This window comes from Cololabis saira, chromosome 7, assembly GCF_033807715.1.
Source record: "Cololabis saira isolate AMF1-May2022 chromosome 7, fColSai1.1, whole genome shotgun sequence".
Lineage (NCBI taxonomy): Eukaryota > Metazoa > Chordata > Actinopteri > Beloniformes > Belonidae > Cololabis > Cololabis saira.
Window position 1 is genome coordinate 18,055,007 of NC_084593.1, and position 18,816 is coordinate 18,073,822.

The 18,816-nt window shown below is 38.9% G+C and overlaps 1 protein-coding gene across 2 annotated transcripts; it reads right to left on the bottom strand.

Moving 5' to 3' along the window:
- Positions 1 to 1,505: 1,505 nt before the first annotated feature.
- gask1b (golgi associated kinase 1B) lies at positions 1,506 to 17,497 on the bottom strand. 2 transcript variants are annotated; one of them, XR_009782883.1, is made up of 5 exons: positions 16,568 to 17,497; positions 13,869 to 14,086; positions 10,128 to 10,354; positions 5,369 to 5,520; positions 2,742 to 2,865 (listed from the first exon to the last, which is right to left on the bottom strand). XR_009782883.1 is itself a non-coding variant. In XM_061724900.1 (4 exons), the coding sequence occupies exons 1-4, from the start codon at positions 17,409 to 17,411 to the stop codon at positions 2,658 to 2,660; spliced, it is 1,497 nt and encodes a 498-aa protein (XP_061580884.1). In that variant the 5' UTR covers positions 17,412 to 17,485; the 3' UTR covers positions 1,506 to 2,657. The 2 variants fall into 2 exon arrangements, 1 of the variants encoding a protein (XP_061580884.1); XM_061724900.1 differs by lacking the exon at positions 5,369 to 5,520 and having other exon boundaries at positions 1,506 to 2,865; positions 16,568 to 17,485.
- Between the last annotated feature and the right edge of the window lie 1,319 nt (positions 17,498 to 18,816).

The following is an 18,816-nucleotide window of genomic DNA, read 5'->3' on the forward strand; positions in this document are numbered from 1 at the left end:
GATTAAAAAGGATTTAAAAGTTTACAGTATCATGTCACGATCTTTAGCAGTGAATTAAGTTATATCAAGATAGTCAGATTCAAATGTCTGGGGTTTGAAGCGTGCCCACCTTTGTTCTCAAGAGGGCAGCTGGTTCAAACACTGTGCATTGGCTCACAAGCTTCCTGCCAGACAATTATTAATAAGTATTGTGAAAAGCAATGTGGGGAGAGAAATCAATATCTCTTCTGTTACTACAAAAACAACAAGTTACCAACAGAGCTTATTGTGACCTGTGGACAGGACTCTGTCCAAGTGATATTCCCCAGTTAAAACACCCTTGGGTGTATGATTATTATTATTATATAGATAAAGACAAACTGAAGTAATTTTAATGTGTACAGAAAGTATGTAAATAGTTTACACATCCTTAACACGTCATACTAAGGTTGTTTCGTTACTTTGAGTTCCCAAATTTTCCCAAATTTTTACTATATATTAATGACATTGTTAATGTATCAAGGTTCTTTAAATGTGTCCTATTTGCAGATGACACCAGTTTGCTTTGCCATGGTATGCAGCGGAGCGGTGGAGCAGCTACTGAGAACAGTGGAAGGGGAGATGGATTTTATGAAAAAGTGGTTTGACACCAATAAACAAGACCAAGCTTTTAATATTTGGAAACCGAAAGATCAATGAAGACATTTCTATCAAAATCAACAATATTCCCATTGAAAGAGTAAAAGAATACAAATTCCTTGGAACACTCATTGATCATAAATTAAAATGGAAATCACACATTAATTATGTCAAAAAGAAAATATCTAGAACCATTGCAATTGTAAATAAATCAAAAGAATTTTTAAACTCAAAGTCACTCAACCTCTTGTATTGTTCCCTTGTAGTTCCATACATGTCTTACTGTGTGGAGATGTGGGGAAACCAAATCAAGACCCATCTAAAACCAATTTTCATATTACAGAAACAAATAATACGTATTATAAAGAGAAACGCATTCCATGAGCACACCAACGCTCTTTTTATAAATTTAAATACTCTCAAATTCTGGGATATAGTCAAGTTGCAAACCTTATTGGTTATCCTTCCACGCAGTATCCAGGAGCGGTTCAAAATCCAGGAAAACAAATATGAACTGAGAAATGCCGGTTCGTTCAAAAACCAATGGGCAAGAACAAAGTCAAAAGAACATTGTATTTCAGTAAATGGTGTAAAACTATGGAATTGGTGCGAAAAGAACTTAAGAATGTGTAGTTCAATCCATACCTTCAAAAAAATGTTTAAAATTAAGACTATCAACGGGTATAAAAAAATACTGTAATAAACTATGCGGATATATTGTAATTCATTGACACCAAATTTTATAGTGTAACTATTATTACTGGGCTTTTGTGTGTGTGTGTGTGTGTGTGTGTGTGTGTGTGTGTGTGTGTGTGTGTGTGTGTGTGTGTGTGTGTGTGTGTGTGTGTGTGTGTGTGTGTATTGATTCTATGATAATGCTTCAGCCTCCACCTTTTTTGGTCACATCTTTTTGAGCCATCTCTGTAGTTCCTCTCTGGTTTTGCTGTTTTCCCCATGTGTGCTGTATGATGATGGTTGCACCGATGCAACATTGTTTTTTGGATGACCAAAATAAACAAACAAAACAAAACAAATAAATCGAATTTGGGACAGTTGTAATGGTGACAACATTTGATGATCCAACTGTGAAAATGGGTGCAAATTTTCACAAACTTCTACAGTTGCTAATCCGGGTGGCATATTTGCTAGTAATTTAGTTTCAGGGACAATGGATTTGTGTGAAAAAGAAAAGCAAGATCCCATCTGAGAATTACTTGAAGAAAAATGTATAAACCAATAATTTGAAGGACTTCCCAAGGTCTTAGAGATGGATGGCTGCGTGCAAGAGAGGCAGGGCTGAACTCTATGGTTATTGACAACCAACCATGTCTCCTCTCATCCATTACCCCTGTCTTTCCTCCCACCCACGACTTCACAAAACTCTTGAATGTTTAAGCTTCTATAGGCCAAGAAGGGTGACTTTAGACTTCCTACCTAGATGCATTTTATTTAAAAGTGTGTACCGACTAGTGTTTCAGAGGACTCAGAATGTTTGAAGGCACTGTTTACCTTTTATCATTCCATTATACATAGCAAAAAAAAAGAAAACTCAGATTTACAGTTTACTGGAGCAGTTTTATATTTATGGTTGACAACATTTAATCTTGTGATAAAAGTGATACAAGTGTAAAGTTCCTCTGAAGTGCCAAGCCAGGTGCAAACTGTAAATGTATTAAACATAAAGCCCAGACCACCTTAACTCTCTGCATCAAAACTAAAACTACGAAAAAGCTTTTATTGGACATAAGGTTAGTATATGTCCCCAAGTGCAAAATGAGTCATCAAAACTTTGTTTTCTGTGAAAAACTTTTAAATAACATTCAGGAAAACTTCTTAATCTCTCATTTCTGAGCTGGTCACTTATGAACAGGTGAAGTATAGTGCAAAACACAAAATATGCAAATATTTTAACATCAAATTTGACTCAAAACAGACTTTAAATACTCACATGTAACTATTATAAAAACATGACAAGAAACAGTTATCAGACTGTTAATTTACTTATTTATGCTTCAATAACTTGGCTACTTATCTCCTATTCATGCATCCATTGCAATGACTTTGATCCCGTGGGCATTGATGTAGGTGAGCAGGACGTTTGATCGCCTCTCAATAACGTCAATCAGTTTGTCGATGCCTTGTCGTCCTCCCTGGCTCTCCCAGAATGTCTCGTCCAGAAACAGAGACTGAAGAAGCTTCTCCCTCAGCTTCCTGCCCCTCAACACGGACATGGCCTGCTCCGGAAACCTAAGAAGATACAAGACCGAAAAGGAAAATGTGTCAGAGGAAAAACAAAACCAAACGGACATTTCTCTGAGTGATACGGTGAGAAGTTCAGTCAAGAGGGACTCGGAGTCGAGTTGCTGCTCCACCAACTAGAGAGGAGCCAGTTGAGCTGGTTCTCAGGACGCCTCCCTCAGGAGGTGTTTAAGGCTGCTTCCAGACCTGTGGCCCGTTTGTTTTGTTCCGATTCAGGGGCTAAATCGATACAGTTGTTTTCCGTTTGTGTTCACAAGGCAGCCATCTGTAGTGGTTAATAGCTGTTAACAAATGCCATGAACCAACTGTTCTCTCATTGGTCAGAAATGAACGCGGAAGGAGTTTCCTCTTCCGTACCCCGGGAAAAACAACAATGGTCATAAACTCTTTCACATAGTTGAATGTTTTTATTGTCTTGTTTTGATTGTTTTTGTTTTTTTATTTATTTTTTTATGTTTGCATAATGTTATGTTCGCATGTGTTAGCTAGTCATATTTAAGGAGAGGGGGTGAGAGTTTATAAGTTTTACTTCTTCTCACTCCCTTTCGAATATGTACTTTGTTATGTCCCGTTATGTTAAGACGATTGTCTTATTTTCTTTCTTTTTTTATATGATTCATATTCGAAATAAACACTACTACTACTACTACTACTATAGAGGGCGCAAAGCGCAGACCGCCACCGCCGATCCCGTTCATTGTTTATGTGCTACCGCGGCGCAAGAGCGGACCGCTCTGCTGCCGAGCTCGGCGGCGGGCAAGAGGGCGCCTGCCTGCCCGAATTGAAAATTTTTTAATTTCACCGTGCCGCGCTGTGACAACATATCGGCACGTCCAATAGGAGAGAAGGGAGAAGAGAGAAAGTTGTGTCCAATAGGAGAGAAGGGGGTGGAGGCTCTGCTGATTTAAAGGTTTTTGCTATACAATTGCGTCCATAATTGTTCGATTTAATTGTATGCATCAACAAAAAAAATAAAAAAACAATTGATCACAAAAAAAAGAAGTTAGCGGATGGATGGTTTGGTGTTCAGATATACCGGTAATATATTTATCATGTGATGATGACAGTTGAAGCTGTAGTATTCAGGATATAGCAGCCAAAAGCATGTTGTAATCAGTTTCTGTAGTAGTGCTTTCTCATTTGCCTTTTTTAGTAAACGCACAAAATTAAAAGGCAAGCTAGGTGCAATCAGAGGAGGAAACATGCTCTTCTGTCAACATGTCTACTAGAAGGTGTAGTAGAGCTGTAACAAGCTATTTTATACTGTTACGACAATAATAGACCTACATAGCTACAAATGAAGTGCCAACAAAGAGACTTTGCAGTTCAAATATGATTTAACCTCAAATTTGTTTGTGCGCCAAAAATTCACATACAGTATTTTTCACACTATAAGGCACACTTAAAATCCTTAAATTTTCATTAAATTAAAAACAAAATGTTTTTGTACGACTTTGATAGCGATGAAGCCGCTGTGCTTGATTGATTGTCGGACCGTTCAGCTGACACATTAACGTTGGTCCTTGGTTGGATACGGGTTGCACGGTCAGACAATGTTAGATAACTAACTATTGGGGCTTTTACACTAGTACCTACTCAGCGCGACTCGACTCGCTTTGCCCTCGTTTCTTTTTAGACACTTTTTAGATGAGAAGTAAGAGGTTGGAGCGAAGCTGCTGTGATTGCTGTGTATTTGATTGTGTATCTAAACGGAGAAGACAACAACACTAAAGATGTAGAACATGGAGGAGATGATAAATGTGCTGCTGGGTCTGTGACTTGTGTTCGATATCAAGTTAAAAAATGAGAGTGAAAGAAACTGCAAGCGGCAACGCTTTTTTTTTTGTTTGTTTGTCTCGGCTGCTGAAAAGTCAGCTGGAGCCGCGAGCAGCTATGAAGAGACAGAGCTCCTGGTAGATCTGGTCGTTCCTTATCGCCCGTCTACATCCCTTTTTAATTCTCTCCTCAGCACCAGGTTTATGAACATCTGCACCTCAGACTTGGATCACCAAACAGTCTTTTGCTGCTGTATCCTGTCGAATAAAATGAAGAAGCCGCGAGTCGCTCTTTTGCTGATTTCCGCCTCCTGACTCAGACGTCTGACTCCAACCCCCCGACCAATCGGTGGTCTGTAATGTGATGACGTCAGATACAGCCGACTCAGCCGCTTAGAACCTCGGCAGAATAGTTACAGAAAAAGTAGTGGAGAAGCGCAAAACCGGGGCGTGGCGTCAAGCCAACATCAGGTTTTTAGTGTAAACCCAATTCTCAAATCTGTATCATAATGCTTAAATAAATAAAAGTAAATAAATAAACTATGAAAAGTCCCAAACTCAAAATGCAGCATAACTGTTATTGATCTTCTGCCAGAGCTAAGAGCTTCACATGCTCCCAGCCTGAGGCCGTAAGGTGAACCCCGTTATCGTTTCATCCTCCCACCTTTGGGGACGACGCAATCTTTACATCATAAAAAAGATTGATTCATGCTCACCTTATAAGTAAAAGTTCGGAGCTCAAAACCCCCCCAAGAGTCCCGTGATCGGGACCGCAAAACGGTTCTAGTTTCTTCTGAGCGTAGTCAGATTTTGGTCCGCGGGTCGAGGCGTGGTCGTCACGTGATCCCGCTGCACCAATAGGATGTTACTAGAAAACACAATATATTAATATCAATAACCCAATATCGCGCTACAGTTTGTCACCTCCACGACACATATCGTGACGTTTTTTGTATCGCGAAATTTCGTGGCACGATATATTGTTACACCCCTACTGTCTAGTCAGTGACTCACTGATTTATTGATCAAAGATGGATGAAATGAAAGCAGCGTCTCTGCAATGGAGATGTGGAGAAGGAACCCATGATCCTCAACATTTACTTCGTTGAGCCAAATCTAAATGCATCCACACAGCAGGTTTCTGCTGTTTGTCCATTACCGGTTCATTAAAGATCCCCACTCCCTTCTCCCCGGCCAACTCCTTGAGCTTCATCATGAGGACACCGTGGTATTGCCAATCAAAATGAGAATTATAATCTCCGGAGTGAGTCCCAGGTTCCGCCCAAAGGCCCTGAACCTCCACGGTGGCTGAGCCGTTCACCACAGTAATCTGAACACTCAAAAAATTGTTACAGGCAACAAAATATCAATTTTAAGTGCAGACAATGAAGATTATCCAGTTTTAAAGTTTTAATTTAGTGATAAACGTTAAAAACAGGGTATGAAAGTTGTCTAACATCCACTCTCTCACAGGAATATTGGAAGAATCATAGCAAGTCTCTTTTCTTCCCCTCTCAACTTTGCAACCAAGGAAATCCCAAACTACAGAGAACATTAATTAAGGACCTTCCCAAAGCAGTTATGTTTCAAGAAAACGGACAATATTAAAACTCACCATTTTTGGTTTTTGAGACAAAAGAGAAAGAATAAAATCTATTCCAGTGGTGGCCATTCCCACATGTAAAAATTAATCTGTCACCCAGTTTTACCAAACCATGCAAAACAGTAATGAAATAGATAAATGTAATAAAATGCTCTGTCAGTAAGGTCCTAAAACTACACTGATCTTCAAAGGCAGGATCTGAATGGCCTGTTGCTACGGGCCATTCAGTCCCTGTGCAAACAGACCCAGAGTTTGGTCTGCATTGCCAGGATAAGTTGAATTTGTTCCAGGTGGGAACTGGACTAGTTCGGGGCTGCCCTTTGCAACTGATTCTGTTTATAACTTTTAAAGCCAGAATTTCTAAGCACAGCCAAGGGGCCAACGAGGCCATGTTCAGCAATGTCAGGATTTGTATCTCTTTGAGGATGATGATGTTATTGTTGGCAACATTGAGAGGGAATCTGGACTGGTTTTGCAGGGAAAATAACCAGGCCTCCCAAATCTGTTTCCGTCAATCTGTCTTGATTTAAGTATATCTTAAACGGTTTGGTACAGTCATGGACACTGTGCACCATCTGAGGTGGTGAAGCAAGAGCTGAGCCAGAAGCCTCTGTGTTCCTACCCTCACCTATGGTCACAAATTGTAGGTAGTGACAGAAAAGATGTCATAGCAAAATACAAGTAAGTGAAATGAGTCTCCTCCACAGGGTGCTGAGAGTCCCCATTAGAGACAGAGAGAGAAGTTCAGTCATCAGGGAGATACGTAGAGTTGAGATGCTGCCCCTGCCAGTGTTGGGACTAACGCGTTATTTAGTAACGCGTTACAGTAACGCCGTTATTTTTGGCGGTAACTAATACTCTAACGCATTACTTTTTAAATTCAGTAACTCAATTACTGTTACCAAACGGTGCGTTACTCTGTTATTTCTGGCTACAGTGAAGCTTTCTTTTCCCCGGAGACCGGAGGAAACGTATTGGGCGAGTCTGTGTGCATTCACAAACATGACCGGTCACGGCGAGCCAAGAGAGCAAGGCGAGTTTCGCAACGTGGAGATATTGTCATTACAGTAATCCCTCGTTTTTCGTGGGGGTTACGTTCCAAAAAGAACCCGTGATAAGTGAAATCCGCGAAGTAGCAACCTTTTTTTTATACAAGGCTTCAAATTGCGGAGATCAGCACCGCCTCGCACGTATTTCCCTGCTCTTCTGAGCCACTGCATCCCGACTCGCTCTGTAGTGTCTTTTTCTGCTAAAGCCGCGGTGCAGGTGTGTTTTTTCCGAGAGAATAACATAGTTATGGGTCGTTGTTGTCGCTGTTTTTTCTTCTGGGCAAAAGATTCTTATAAACCAACATGCTACCATCGGTTATATCTGAGAACTGTAATGAATGATTCATCAAAGGGTTCCGTTCTTGAGCTGCTGCTGAAGCTCATTGGCCGTTCTCAGCTTGTTGCTAAGCGACCAACATTATTGACACAGGAAGTGAAGAAGCGGGGAGACTGTTTAGCCAATCAGAATGCAGAACACGATGCACAATGCAAATCCATACAGTACCTGCTGAAATGAAGGCTATAGGGGCATTAATGGGAGCATTTAAATTAATGTTTTTTTTTAAGTAAGTAAAAAGTTACTTTTCATAGTTACTTACTACTACTAACTTACATAGTAAATTACTTTTTGGTCTAAGTAACTGAGTTACTGAGTTACTTTTTAATGAAGTAACTAGTAACGGTAACTAGTTACTATTTTTCAGTAACTAGCACAACACTGGCCCCTACACATTAAGAAGTGGTTTGGACATCTTTTAAGGGTGCTTCCTGGATGTTCCAGGCTTGTCCCCCCAGAAGGAGAACCGAAGGCTGACCCAGGACTTTATTTTACATTTCTCAGCTGGCCAAGGAATGCATCGGTATCCTCCCAGAATAACTGGTAGCCAGGGAGAGGGGGGTCTTTCTGCCAAGGCTTCTGTTTCCATTACTCAAACAACTGGAAGTGAATCAATACACTGTGTTAACAAACTAACTGTCATCCACTGTCCACCCCAGATATATCTGTATAAAAGTCATTATTCCAGGATATAAAGCCATGTCAATGTCTTTATTTGATTTACTTGGCATCATTGCATCCTGGTCATTTTGTAACTTTTCTGCATGGAGAAAAAATGTTGGTGAAAATGTAGAAAATGACCGTATGTCCATTTGTGCATCCACCAAAACAACAAAACAATAAAACACATGTAGTATAGCTCTGCAGTGCTGACTGATTTGATTTTATCTTCTTTCAATATTCCAATATTCCATTACATAAATGGAGAACCTCTTCCCTCACGTATGGACCTCCTGTCATCGTTGCACAACACATATGCCTCCTGTCACAGTCACGTTTAGTGCAAAATTTAAGATGTGCTTTTTTTCCTGTGATGAATAAAAGCACAATTGATAGTAAATATTGCAGGACAAAGCTTTGCTGATAATTCTGTGACTCAATTAAATCATGTACAACAGAATGGGGCCAGGTGAATAATTCTTGTGTTGACAAGAATTAAAGTGCTAACTAACCCTGACTGGGACCCTGGAAGCATGGAAAATCATCAGGAAGTTTCATTGAACAAAAAAAAAAGAAAATATGTGTAGCAATTTGCTATTTCACTTCTGACAAAATCTGATCACAATCATTGCTGTACATTTAATATAGTAGATCAATAACAGCAGAAATACTCTTTATTTTACGATACAACAGTGTTCTGTAGTGGGGATCATTTGGGAGCTTCTGGCCATGGTGGAGAAGGAACTACAAAAATTCAAACAACGGTTTGATTCAAACAAATGATCACTTCCTCTTGGTAAAACAAAATGCATGATATTTGGGAATAAGCGGTGAGTTTAAGCAGAAACCTAACAACAAATAATACTGAAATTGAAATAGTATCGGAAAACAAATTCCTTCGAGTAATTTTGGATGATAAACTAATCTGGAAATCGCACATAAATCATGTTAAATCTAAAATGTCAAAATCCATTGCAATTCTGTACAAAGCTAAAGATTTCCTCTCTCAAAATGCATTAATCACTTTATATTACTCACTGATAGCTTCATATATGACATACTGCATTGAGGTCTGGGGAAACACTTATAAAAGAAATACCAATCAAATATTTTTATTACAAAAGAAAGCCATAAGAATCATCTGTAAAAATCCTTTCTGTGAGTCGACCAACCCACTATTCATCTGCTTAAAAATTCAGAAATTCAAGGACTTAGTTGATTATATTACAATACAAACCATGTACAAAGCCAGAAACAAACTTCTACCGCCACCTGTCCAGAATCTGTTTAAAATGAGGGACACCAGATACAACATGAGAGGAACTTTATTATTTGATAAACCGAAAACCTGAACCAATGTAAAAAAAATCACTGTGTATCTGTCAAAGGGGTGAACATCTGGAACAACTGTCCCGTAAATATCAAATCATGTTGTACACTATTAAGCCTTAAAAGACACTATAAAAATTACGTAATTTCTCATTATGGTGTAGAAAATTAAGTTTGCCAACTTCTGTACTGTTATATTTTGGGTTTTGAGCTATGCGCTATTTATATTTGCTATGATGGGAAATTTAAGTTATTTTGGGGTTTTGAGCTCTGTGCCTTTCTTTATTTTGTTATGATGGGATATTTGAGTTTACTGATAATTCATCTCAATGTCTTGAGCTTTGTATGTAAGGTACCAGTAAAAGGGGGAGGTATATATAAGCCCTTTCGGTTACAAATGTACCGAAATAAATAAACATTAATTCATTCATTCATAAAACATGCCTTGAAGATGTCAGTATTTGTCCCAAGATCGACTTTTTTTAATTCAAACTTACTCCTTGATTCCCTCTAGTAGCTTGAAGTCCAAGTTGTCTTCATTGCGGTCAAAGAAGCCCTTGTTGCTGCTGAACACCAGGCGTCTGGGTTCGTGCTTCCTGTGGACGATGTTTGCCAGTTGTAGGTTGTCCTGGTCCCCACAAGCAACACGGTAGCCCGGCTCGACACACACATCCTCCTGCCGAGGCCTAAAACCGCAGCAGCTCTGATCCAAACGGCTGTGGATCTGAGGAGAGAGTTCACATTTCAAGAACAGCTGGGACTAAGGCCACGTTTACACATACAAAAACGGATATTTCACCCTCTACGTTTTGAAAAATACCATCATTTACACAAACCCGCATAAATACGCTGTTAAGGTGCTATGAGCAGCCAAACCTACAGGGGGCAGTGTAACGAGAAGCATAAAGTCATGCTAGCCAATCGGAATCCGGGAAAAAAACGTCAACAAATGACACGAGTAACTTCCAGTTAATTCCAAGATGAGACTCTTTCGTTTAGAGTGACAGAGAAGTGGAGTTACTTTTAAGTGTGACTTTAGAATATAAAACAGGTAAAATACAAGAAAACATTGACGCTGACAGGCACATAACACAACTGGCAAGCTCTTCTTTTCAGGAGACTTGTTGTTTTAATTAATTTTTGTTTTACAAGACAAAAAAAAAGATTTTGTAAAGAGACAAAACACCTCTTGGCAAAGGTAGTACTAATTTATTAAACTGACTATAGACCTTCAGATTGCTGAGTTACACAGCTGCTTTGGGGATTAATTTAAGGCTAACAGACATCCTTAAAGAAATCAGCAACCAGGGACAACCCGAATCCTCCAAGGCATTAAATGAACGAAGAAAAAACACAAAACAAACAAGTTATATCCAGGATGCCTCTTCATCCAGCAGACAGTCCTCTGAACATAGCTCTCTCTGCATCGTAGTCAACATCCGGTCAAACTGACGTCAAATTTCTGTCTTCTACGGTACAGCTTTTTAACTGGACTGAAATAAAAAAAATACCCTTCATTGCAGTCTCAAACTCAGTTTAATACTAACACATTGACTGAAATACAGAATTTTGTCACTTTGTAGAAAAAAATTATTTACGTCTAAAACTTCCGACAAGGTTGGTTTCAAATCACCACAAAACACACTGCTTTGAAATTCTTCAGTATAATCCTAATGTCATCATTGGAGTCTTAATGTACAGATAAGTGTTGGAATAATTCACATTTGGAAAATGTGTATTATTTTACCTATTAACAAATTTCCATATGATACCGTTATATAATGGAAACTTTAAATGCAGAAAAATATAGAGAGGGTTTTGAAGAATAAATTGAAGAATGATCTGTAAAACACGTTGACACGGTTTGGTGGCACCGGCCTGGTGTTGATTGCCGATGCAACAGAAGGCACAAGAAGTCAGATGAATTAAAAACTGTACAGGGATGTAGTGTGTGTTGAGAAAGTAATTGGATGGCATTTCACAGTACAAATGACAGGCAAAAAAAAGTGAACATTTATTCACAAGTGTGTTAATTTGTCCAACTTTAGCTCTCATGAAAACAACAGTTTCCACATATTGAAATATCAAAGAGACGACGCAGATAGCAAACAACGTTTGGTCCAAACATGGCAGCAGTGACTATGTTTCCATGCAGTCAATAACCCTTTTCTAACCGAAATATTAGCAATAACCCGGTTTTGCACGACCATGTAAACACCAATAACCCCTTTGAATAACCGGAATTTGCTCATATTCCGGTTTTTAAAAACCCAAAAATGACCCCTGGGTTACTCCTTTTCTAACCTGAATATTTGGTCATGTATAGCCTAACGGGATTTCCCCATCAAAAGGAACAGGAATTTGTTTTCTGCATATGTTCTTTTCACAAGGAATCTTAGTCTTTTGAGTCCAGGAACTTCTTATAAACATGGAGAAACGCAAGACCAGGAGGAGACTAATCACTTCATAAATGGAATGAAAGATATGAAGATATGAAGATATTTTGGCATTTGTAGACGGTAGAAAGTACCGGGATAGCCAGATTTACAAAAAGTTGCGCTAAGCAGCATTTGTAGGAACGCAAGACCAGATCAAGCTCTGCTGGAAGACGCTGAAAAAGGCTGTTGATTATCCTCAGTGCTGCTGTTATTGTTGTTTTGGATTTGGATACAGGAAGAAGAAGCGGAAATGAGGGGAATTGCATCATGACGTTCTCCGTCGCTGGTTTGATCCAGATTTCCCAAATGATTAATCACCATGTATACAGGGATAACCCTGTTTGCTCACGAATGGAAACAGATTATTCCCATTGTTTCAGTAACCGGAATATTGACCTGAACCCCAATGTTGACTGCATGTAAACGTAGTCATTGACTCAAGTGAGTTTTTCTAAACATAAACATAGCCGCCGGACATGACCCGATTCTGAATAGACCCTGGCCCTCTGATCCACGCCTCGCCCTCACAATAGCTGCAAAAACCTATTTCAGTGCTGACTCATGACATCTGGGCTACATCTAGCTCTCACAACATGTGTCATAAGTCAGTTGAGGTGCTGTTCTTGACCTTTGGAGCATGTCTGGCCCACATAACATTTTGCTAAACACTTACTAAAATTAACCATAGTTGCCAAAAGGAGACCAGACTTGACCTAAATGTCTCTTCTAGGAATATATTGATCAGTGTCAAGTCAAGTTTATTTATAAAGCACTTTAAAAACAACAACATGGGCCAAAGTGCTGGACAGGCGAATGGAAAACAAAAACAAAACATGAAATCTATTGCTTTTATTTCACAATATGAGTTCCTTGTTAGTTTATCTTGCAGTTGAAAATCAAGGATTGATGATCTTTACTGAGTTTGAAGTAGTAGAAAGGACTAAAGCAGCCCTCCCTATCATTATCAAAGTTAGGTCACTTTTGTAAAAGACTCCAATATGAGTTGTGGTTGGTATCACATTCAGTCAATTTTGGTTCGTCTTCCATCATTACTCTTTTGAATCTCTTGGTTTCCTTTGCTATGATGTCCACTGTATCTCTGTGTGCGAGTTTCGTCATTTAAGCTGTGTGACATAGTAGGACGAGACACCAAGAGGGCTAGATAATGCTTTCTAAAAGTAAGCAGATAAGCCTTCAAAACAAAATGAAAGTGAGTTTTTTAACATGAAGAAACCCTTTGTAATGTTTAATTAATTATTTAAAATGGATGTGTGAGTCAATTTAGTAGTTATACAGATTTGCCAACATTTGAAAAAATGAGACAAAATTCCCAATTCACATCGTGTACTTTGGTCTATTAATCAGAATCCGAGTCAGAATCAGGTTTATTGGCCAAGTCAGGTCAAACAAGACAGGGAATTTGACTCTGGTTATTTCGCTCACTAAATTAAATGAAATAAAGAATTTAAAGAGACTTGTGCCAAATTGCAATCTACAGAGGTTTCCCACCCACGAAATAAAGCATCTATTCAGCCAAAGAACAACAAGGGAGCGTCTGCTTTCTCAGTAATAACAGCTGTTGGAGTTCGCAACACTCAGACAATAAAGAGATTTTTCCGAATCCATTTAAGATTTTTTCCTTTAATTCTAAAAGGCATGGAATATTCATGGAATATAAACCAACAGAACTGGAAAATAACACTAGCATTTTTCTCCATTCAGAGGGATGTGAACTCTATCATTTAAGTCTGATGAATAAATGTTCACAGTAATCATGACATCACAAACAGCTTTAATTACCTGTAGCAAGAAGTCAAACAGCGCTAGTTTGCTCCACTCATGGTGATGGATTGTGGAGCAGCCGGAGTCGGGCTTGGGGCTGATGTTTTTCTGCCAGCACCTCTGTTTTAGAGAGTTCTGGTACTCTCCCCACGTTAACCTCACCGTGTCCAGGTGTGTAGGATTGGCTTCGGAGTGTAGCGACGCGTCCCACGACACCACTGGGCAGGACTGGCCATCTGAAGAGGGAAGGAGAGGGTTAGTGTGGTCAGCTCTGGTCAGACGTTATATCTAAATTAGGGCTGTCAGTTTAGCGCCTTAATTAGATTAATTCATTTCACTGCTAATTAACGCGTTATGAAAATGCGCGAGTATTTTAAATTTGGCCCAATGAGGGACCCGTAGGCCACTACTTCCAACCTGCTGCTGGTCAAACTAACAAAGCAGGTGACAGACCTGGACGACTCGGGTGAGCGACTCAGCAGATCTTTGCTAGGGCCTTTGAACGGCAAGTTTATGTATAAAAAGAAAGAAGACGGGACTATCAACAAGAACGCAGTGATTTGTTCATTTTGTAAAAAAGAATTTTCCTATCACCGGAGCTGCTCCAGCCTGAATTATCATTTAAACGCTAAACATGTCCGGAAAAGTTCCACTGTAAACGTTATAGCTACTAGTACTTGAATTGCTGTATTGAGTCAGCTTTAGATTTACTTTTGAATTGAAAGTCTGCTTAAATGCCTATTACCTCACACACACTCTACCTGCTTTTTTGCACTGTTTCTTTCAATCTACTGTATATACTGCTCATATTTCTGTAATTATACATATTTTATATATATTTTTTGTATTTTTTATATATTTTTTACTTTTTAGTCTTTTTACCCCTCCCCTGCATGTGTGTGCTAAGTGTACTGCTGCCAACAAAATAAGTTTCTCCACTGAGGGAGAAAATAAAGAATTTTCTTATCTCATCTCTTTGAGACTCATCCGTATTTATTTCTGAATTTTATTTATTTAACTGTATTTGCATTGCATTTTTGAATAATGCACCCGGCCTAATTGGTCTGCTGATGTGCTTGAGCTTTTTTCTTTTGAATTTCATTTATGACCAATAAAAATGTGGATTTCAAATCTTCTCTTCTTATTATATGCAACTGATTAGTCATGCACTGCAATTTTGCAATGTCCTAGAATTCAAATTCTTTATTTGGGGACCTTTAGCAGATATGAGATTAAAATGCGATTAATTTGATTAATTAATTATAAATCATGTAATTAATTAGATTCATTTTTTGAATCGCCTGACAGCACTAATCTAAATCTAACACACATGCATTTTTTTATACACTTTTCATACAAGTACCAAAGTATAAACTAATTCTTCCATCCTGAGCAACTGAGCACCCCCTGCAGGAGAGAAACCCTCTCGTATAGTTTACCTTCACCTTTTTTCCAATGGCAAGGAGGATTTATGCAGATGCTGTAAATTTTGCTTGTGTGATGGATTAAAAGAAATAAGGCCACATTTTTTTTGACACGACCATAAAGCAAATAATTCCTCAGCTCACAGTCTACACCTGAACAAATATGTCTTTCCTGGCTGTGTACTTGTGTGTGTGTGTGTGTGTGTGTGTGTGTGTGTGTGTGTGTGTGTGTGTGTGTGTGTGTGTGTGTGTGTGTGTGTGTGTGTGTGTGTGTGTGTGTGTGTGTGTGTGTGTGTGTGTGTTGTATATGTACATTATTTATAATTGCTCTGGTATATCATTTATTTATAAAGCTCAGGTATAATATTTATAATGCTCAACTATATTCATATTTATAAGGCTGATTTTTTTTTTGATTTTTTTTTTTTTTTTTTTTATGGTAATAACAGGTATAATTTTTTTTATAAAGTAAAGCTTGCTGTTATATTTTGTTCTTATTTGTATTTTTCAAGCAAAACTGAAATAGAAACTAGGGGTAGGACCTCATAATTTGTTCTTCCTCCTACTCCTTTTCGGGCATGATGGTTTATTTCCCTTTGATTTTGTTTAAATGACTGTTTATTTATATTCTTTTTTTTTGTTGTTTTGTGTAATTGTTTTTTATGTATGCTCGAATTAAAGATTTCAATCAATCAATTAATAACCATCAAACAGATTATTTATTTCGGCAGGTTTATTGAAAATAGTGGATATAGTTGAACTTCAAACTTTAAAAATAATGTTTAAAGCAAAAAAAAGATCATTACCAGAACAGTTACAAAATTTGTTCAGATTGGAGGATGAGGATAACAGACTTAAATTTGATTTCAAACATACTTTTGCAAGGCTAAACATAAAACAAATGTGTATTTCTGTTACAGGTGTAAAATTATGGCATAGACAAAGCAAGGAACTGAAAAGTTGCACAAGTTTGTGTCAGCTTAAGAAAATATTTAAAAAAGAAAAGATAAGTGCCTACAAAAAAGAAGAAGGAGAAAGAGAAAAAAATAGATAGAAGAGTGGTATTTTTGTTTGTTTTCTTGTTTATATATGTATAGATAGATTGGTGTTCAGCAAGTCAATGTAATTGTATTAACAGAGAGGGGCAGGTATCATAAGTTTTCTTCTTCCTGCTCCTTTTCTTTCATGGTGATAATGTGTACTTCTTGGAATTTTGTACAACATTGTTAAGAAGATATACCATGAATGGAATAAATGAAATGAAATGAAATGAAATGAAAAAAAATAACGTACCGTGTAAGAAGCTGAACTTCCTGCTCACCGCCGGCGGCGTCCTGTTGAGCCGCAGCACCCTGTCCAGGTGGAAGGCGAACACCTCCGTGTTATCCACGGGGCTGCGGATGATTCCGCACTGCCCCCCGCACGCAGCGCTCCTCTTTGAGTGTTTGTGGTTGGTCAGAGGGGCGGTGGTCTCCCCCTCAAACATCAGGAGAGGCGGGACGCCCCCACGAGAGATTTCTCTCACGCGTAAAACTTTGGCATCTGCGAGAAAGCGCATGGTTTTCAGGTCCTGCGCGCTGAACCACGGCGGTGCCCTTTGGCTGTAAATTCGGATTGAGCTCGCCTGAGTGCCCGCTTCCCTGTCATGTGATGACTGGATTAAATCCAGTGGTTTATAACGCGCATCACTGATTTCTCTCCAGGACGCACCGGTTTCCAGCTCCGCGGAGTCGAGTTTGTTCTGCGTAATTGGTGCATTGGTCGCCTTAGTTCTCTTCGCTTTCCTCCTCAGTTTTGGTCGAACTGTACCTCGTATGTGAGCGGGTTTCATGCGCTTAGATCTGAGCGTTATGTAGACCACGTTGGATCTGGTCGGGGCCGCGTCGCTCGGACCCGCGGACTCCGGCTGCGCGTCCACACGATGATCCGGTCCGCGGGCGCGCCGGTTCCCGTCCTCACCGATCCTCCTGTCCCGGTGTCGCGGCTGCGAGTTCCCGACGTGTGAAACCACGAGAAACAAATAAACCACGCATCCACTCGCGATCAGCAAACTTTTCTTGGAAAAAGGGCACCTCCTGAAGTTGCTGGACAGTTTTAAAAGAGGAAGCCGCAGCCAGCGAACGCGAGGCTTCCCCATTTGAACTCATGTCATTAACACAGTTGACTGTCCTTTTTTCCGCACAAACCCGAGCTGGGGAGGAGCGCGCAGCTTCCGAAACTCGTTTTAAGAGGGAGGCTTTGTGGTCACGGAGCTGCTGGATGGACAAAAGGAATAACCGCCCAACCCCTGAATAAACTTTAACCCTCAATGATGTTTCATTCAGTCTGATCATTACACATTGTAGGATAAACGGGGCGCTTAAAAGCATGACATTTTGACTTCAATAATTGTCTATTACTTCAGTACAATCAATGCAAAATAATACTCCATGCAAATGGTTCAAATTGATTGATTGATATATTTTTTTTGGTCACGTTGTAAAGTTATTTGTCGATACAAAGTTTTTTCATGTAGATCAAGGACCAAAAGGTGTAGACAGAAGCCAAAGCTTATTTTGTCTACCCTTTTAACATAATATAACCACTACAGTGCAAGATTTGAAAAAAACGAAACTAAATAACTACGTGAGAGAGAAAATAAATAAATAAATAAATATATATATTCATACATATATACATACATATACACATACATACATACATATACACATACACATGCATACATATGAGATAAAGAAAGAAAAAAGTAAATAAATTGGCAAATCATCATTGTGTAGCCTACAATCCCATAATTGGAGTTTTTTAAGATTATTTGACCTTTAAGGGTGAAGATGAGAACAATCGAGAGAAGGCTACACTTTTAGACTGAAATATTAAAAATATTCGTAAAACAGACTCCTTCCACGCGTTTCCAGCGACATCTGGTGGGTTTTATTTCTCTCTTCCTCTTAATTGCCGGAGCGCAGATGTTCATATTCCGGAGAATCAATTGAGGCAGTCTATCAGAACAGACGGAATAGACCAGATCAAATAGAGGAGAAACGACTAAAAGGAGGAAACAAGTGTGAAAAGACCATGCTTGGCAGGAGGGAGCAGCCCATACAAAGGATTTCCTGATCTGACTAGAAACAAGTTAAAAATAGAACTATTGTCTTGTGGTTTGCAAGTGTTGTCTTCATCGTCATGCCAGGCGAATGAGTCACGGGGCAAAGGAAGTCATTTTTGTTATTAAACTTTTTATTAGAGAAATAAAGTCAGTTATACAAGTTGCACATCATTACAGTATCAATTGAGTATTTTTTTAGCAAAAAAAGAAAAAAGAGGTGGAGGAGAAAATAAAAAATAAATAAATAAATGAATAAATAAAACAAATCATCAACCAAAATCCGATCTACAGTCAATCCAAAACTAGTACCAAATAAATAAATTAATCAAGAAGAAATCAAAAAGAAGATGCACTTGTAAGGGCATAGCAAAAAAGGGATTTTCACTTTCGTCCCTCTAACATTCTGAGAAGTCACCTTAAAATACTAAATACCCCC

What these genes read in the sequence shown, in the direction of transcription:
- gask1b (XM_061724900.1), bottom strand. Translation starts at nt 17,411, where the DNA reads ATGGGGAAGCCTCGCGTTCGCTGGCTGCGGCTTCCTCTTTTAAAACTG. An exon ending in GAAGTTCAGCTTCTTACACG is followed by an intron (nt 14,087 to 16,567) that starts GTACGTTATTTT and finishes TTCCCTCTTCAG; the next exon opens with ATGGCCAGTCCTGCCCAGTG. An exon ending in CTACTAGAGGGAATCAAGGA is followed by an intron (nt 2,866 to 10,127) that starts GTAAGTTTGAAT and finishes GTATCTTCTTAG; the next exon opens with GTTTCCGGAGCAGGCCATGT.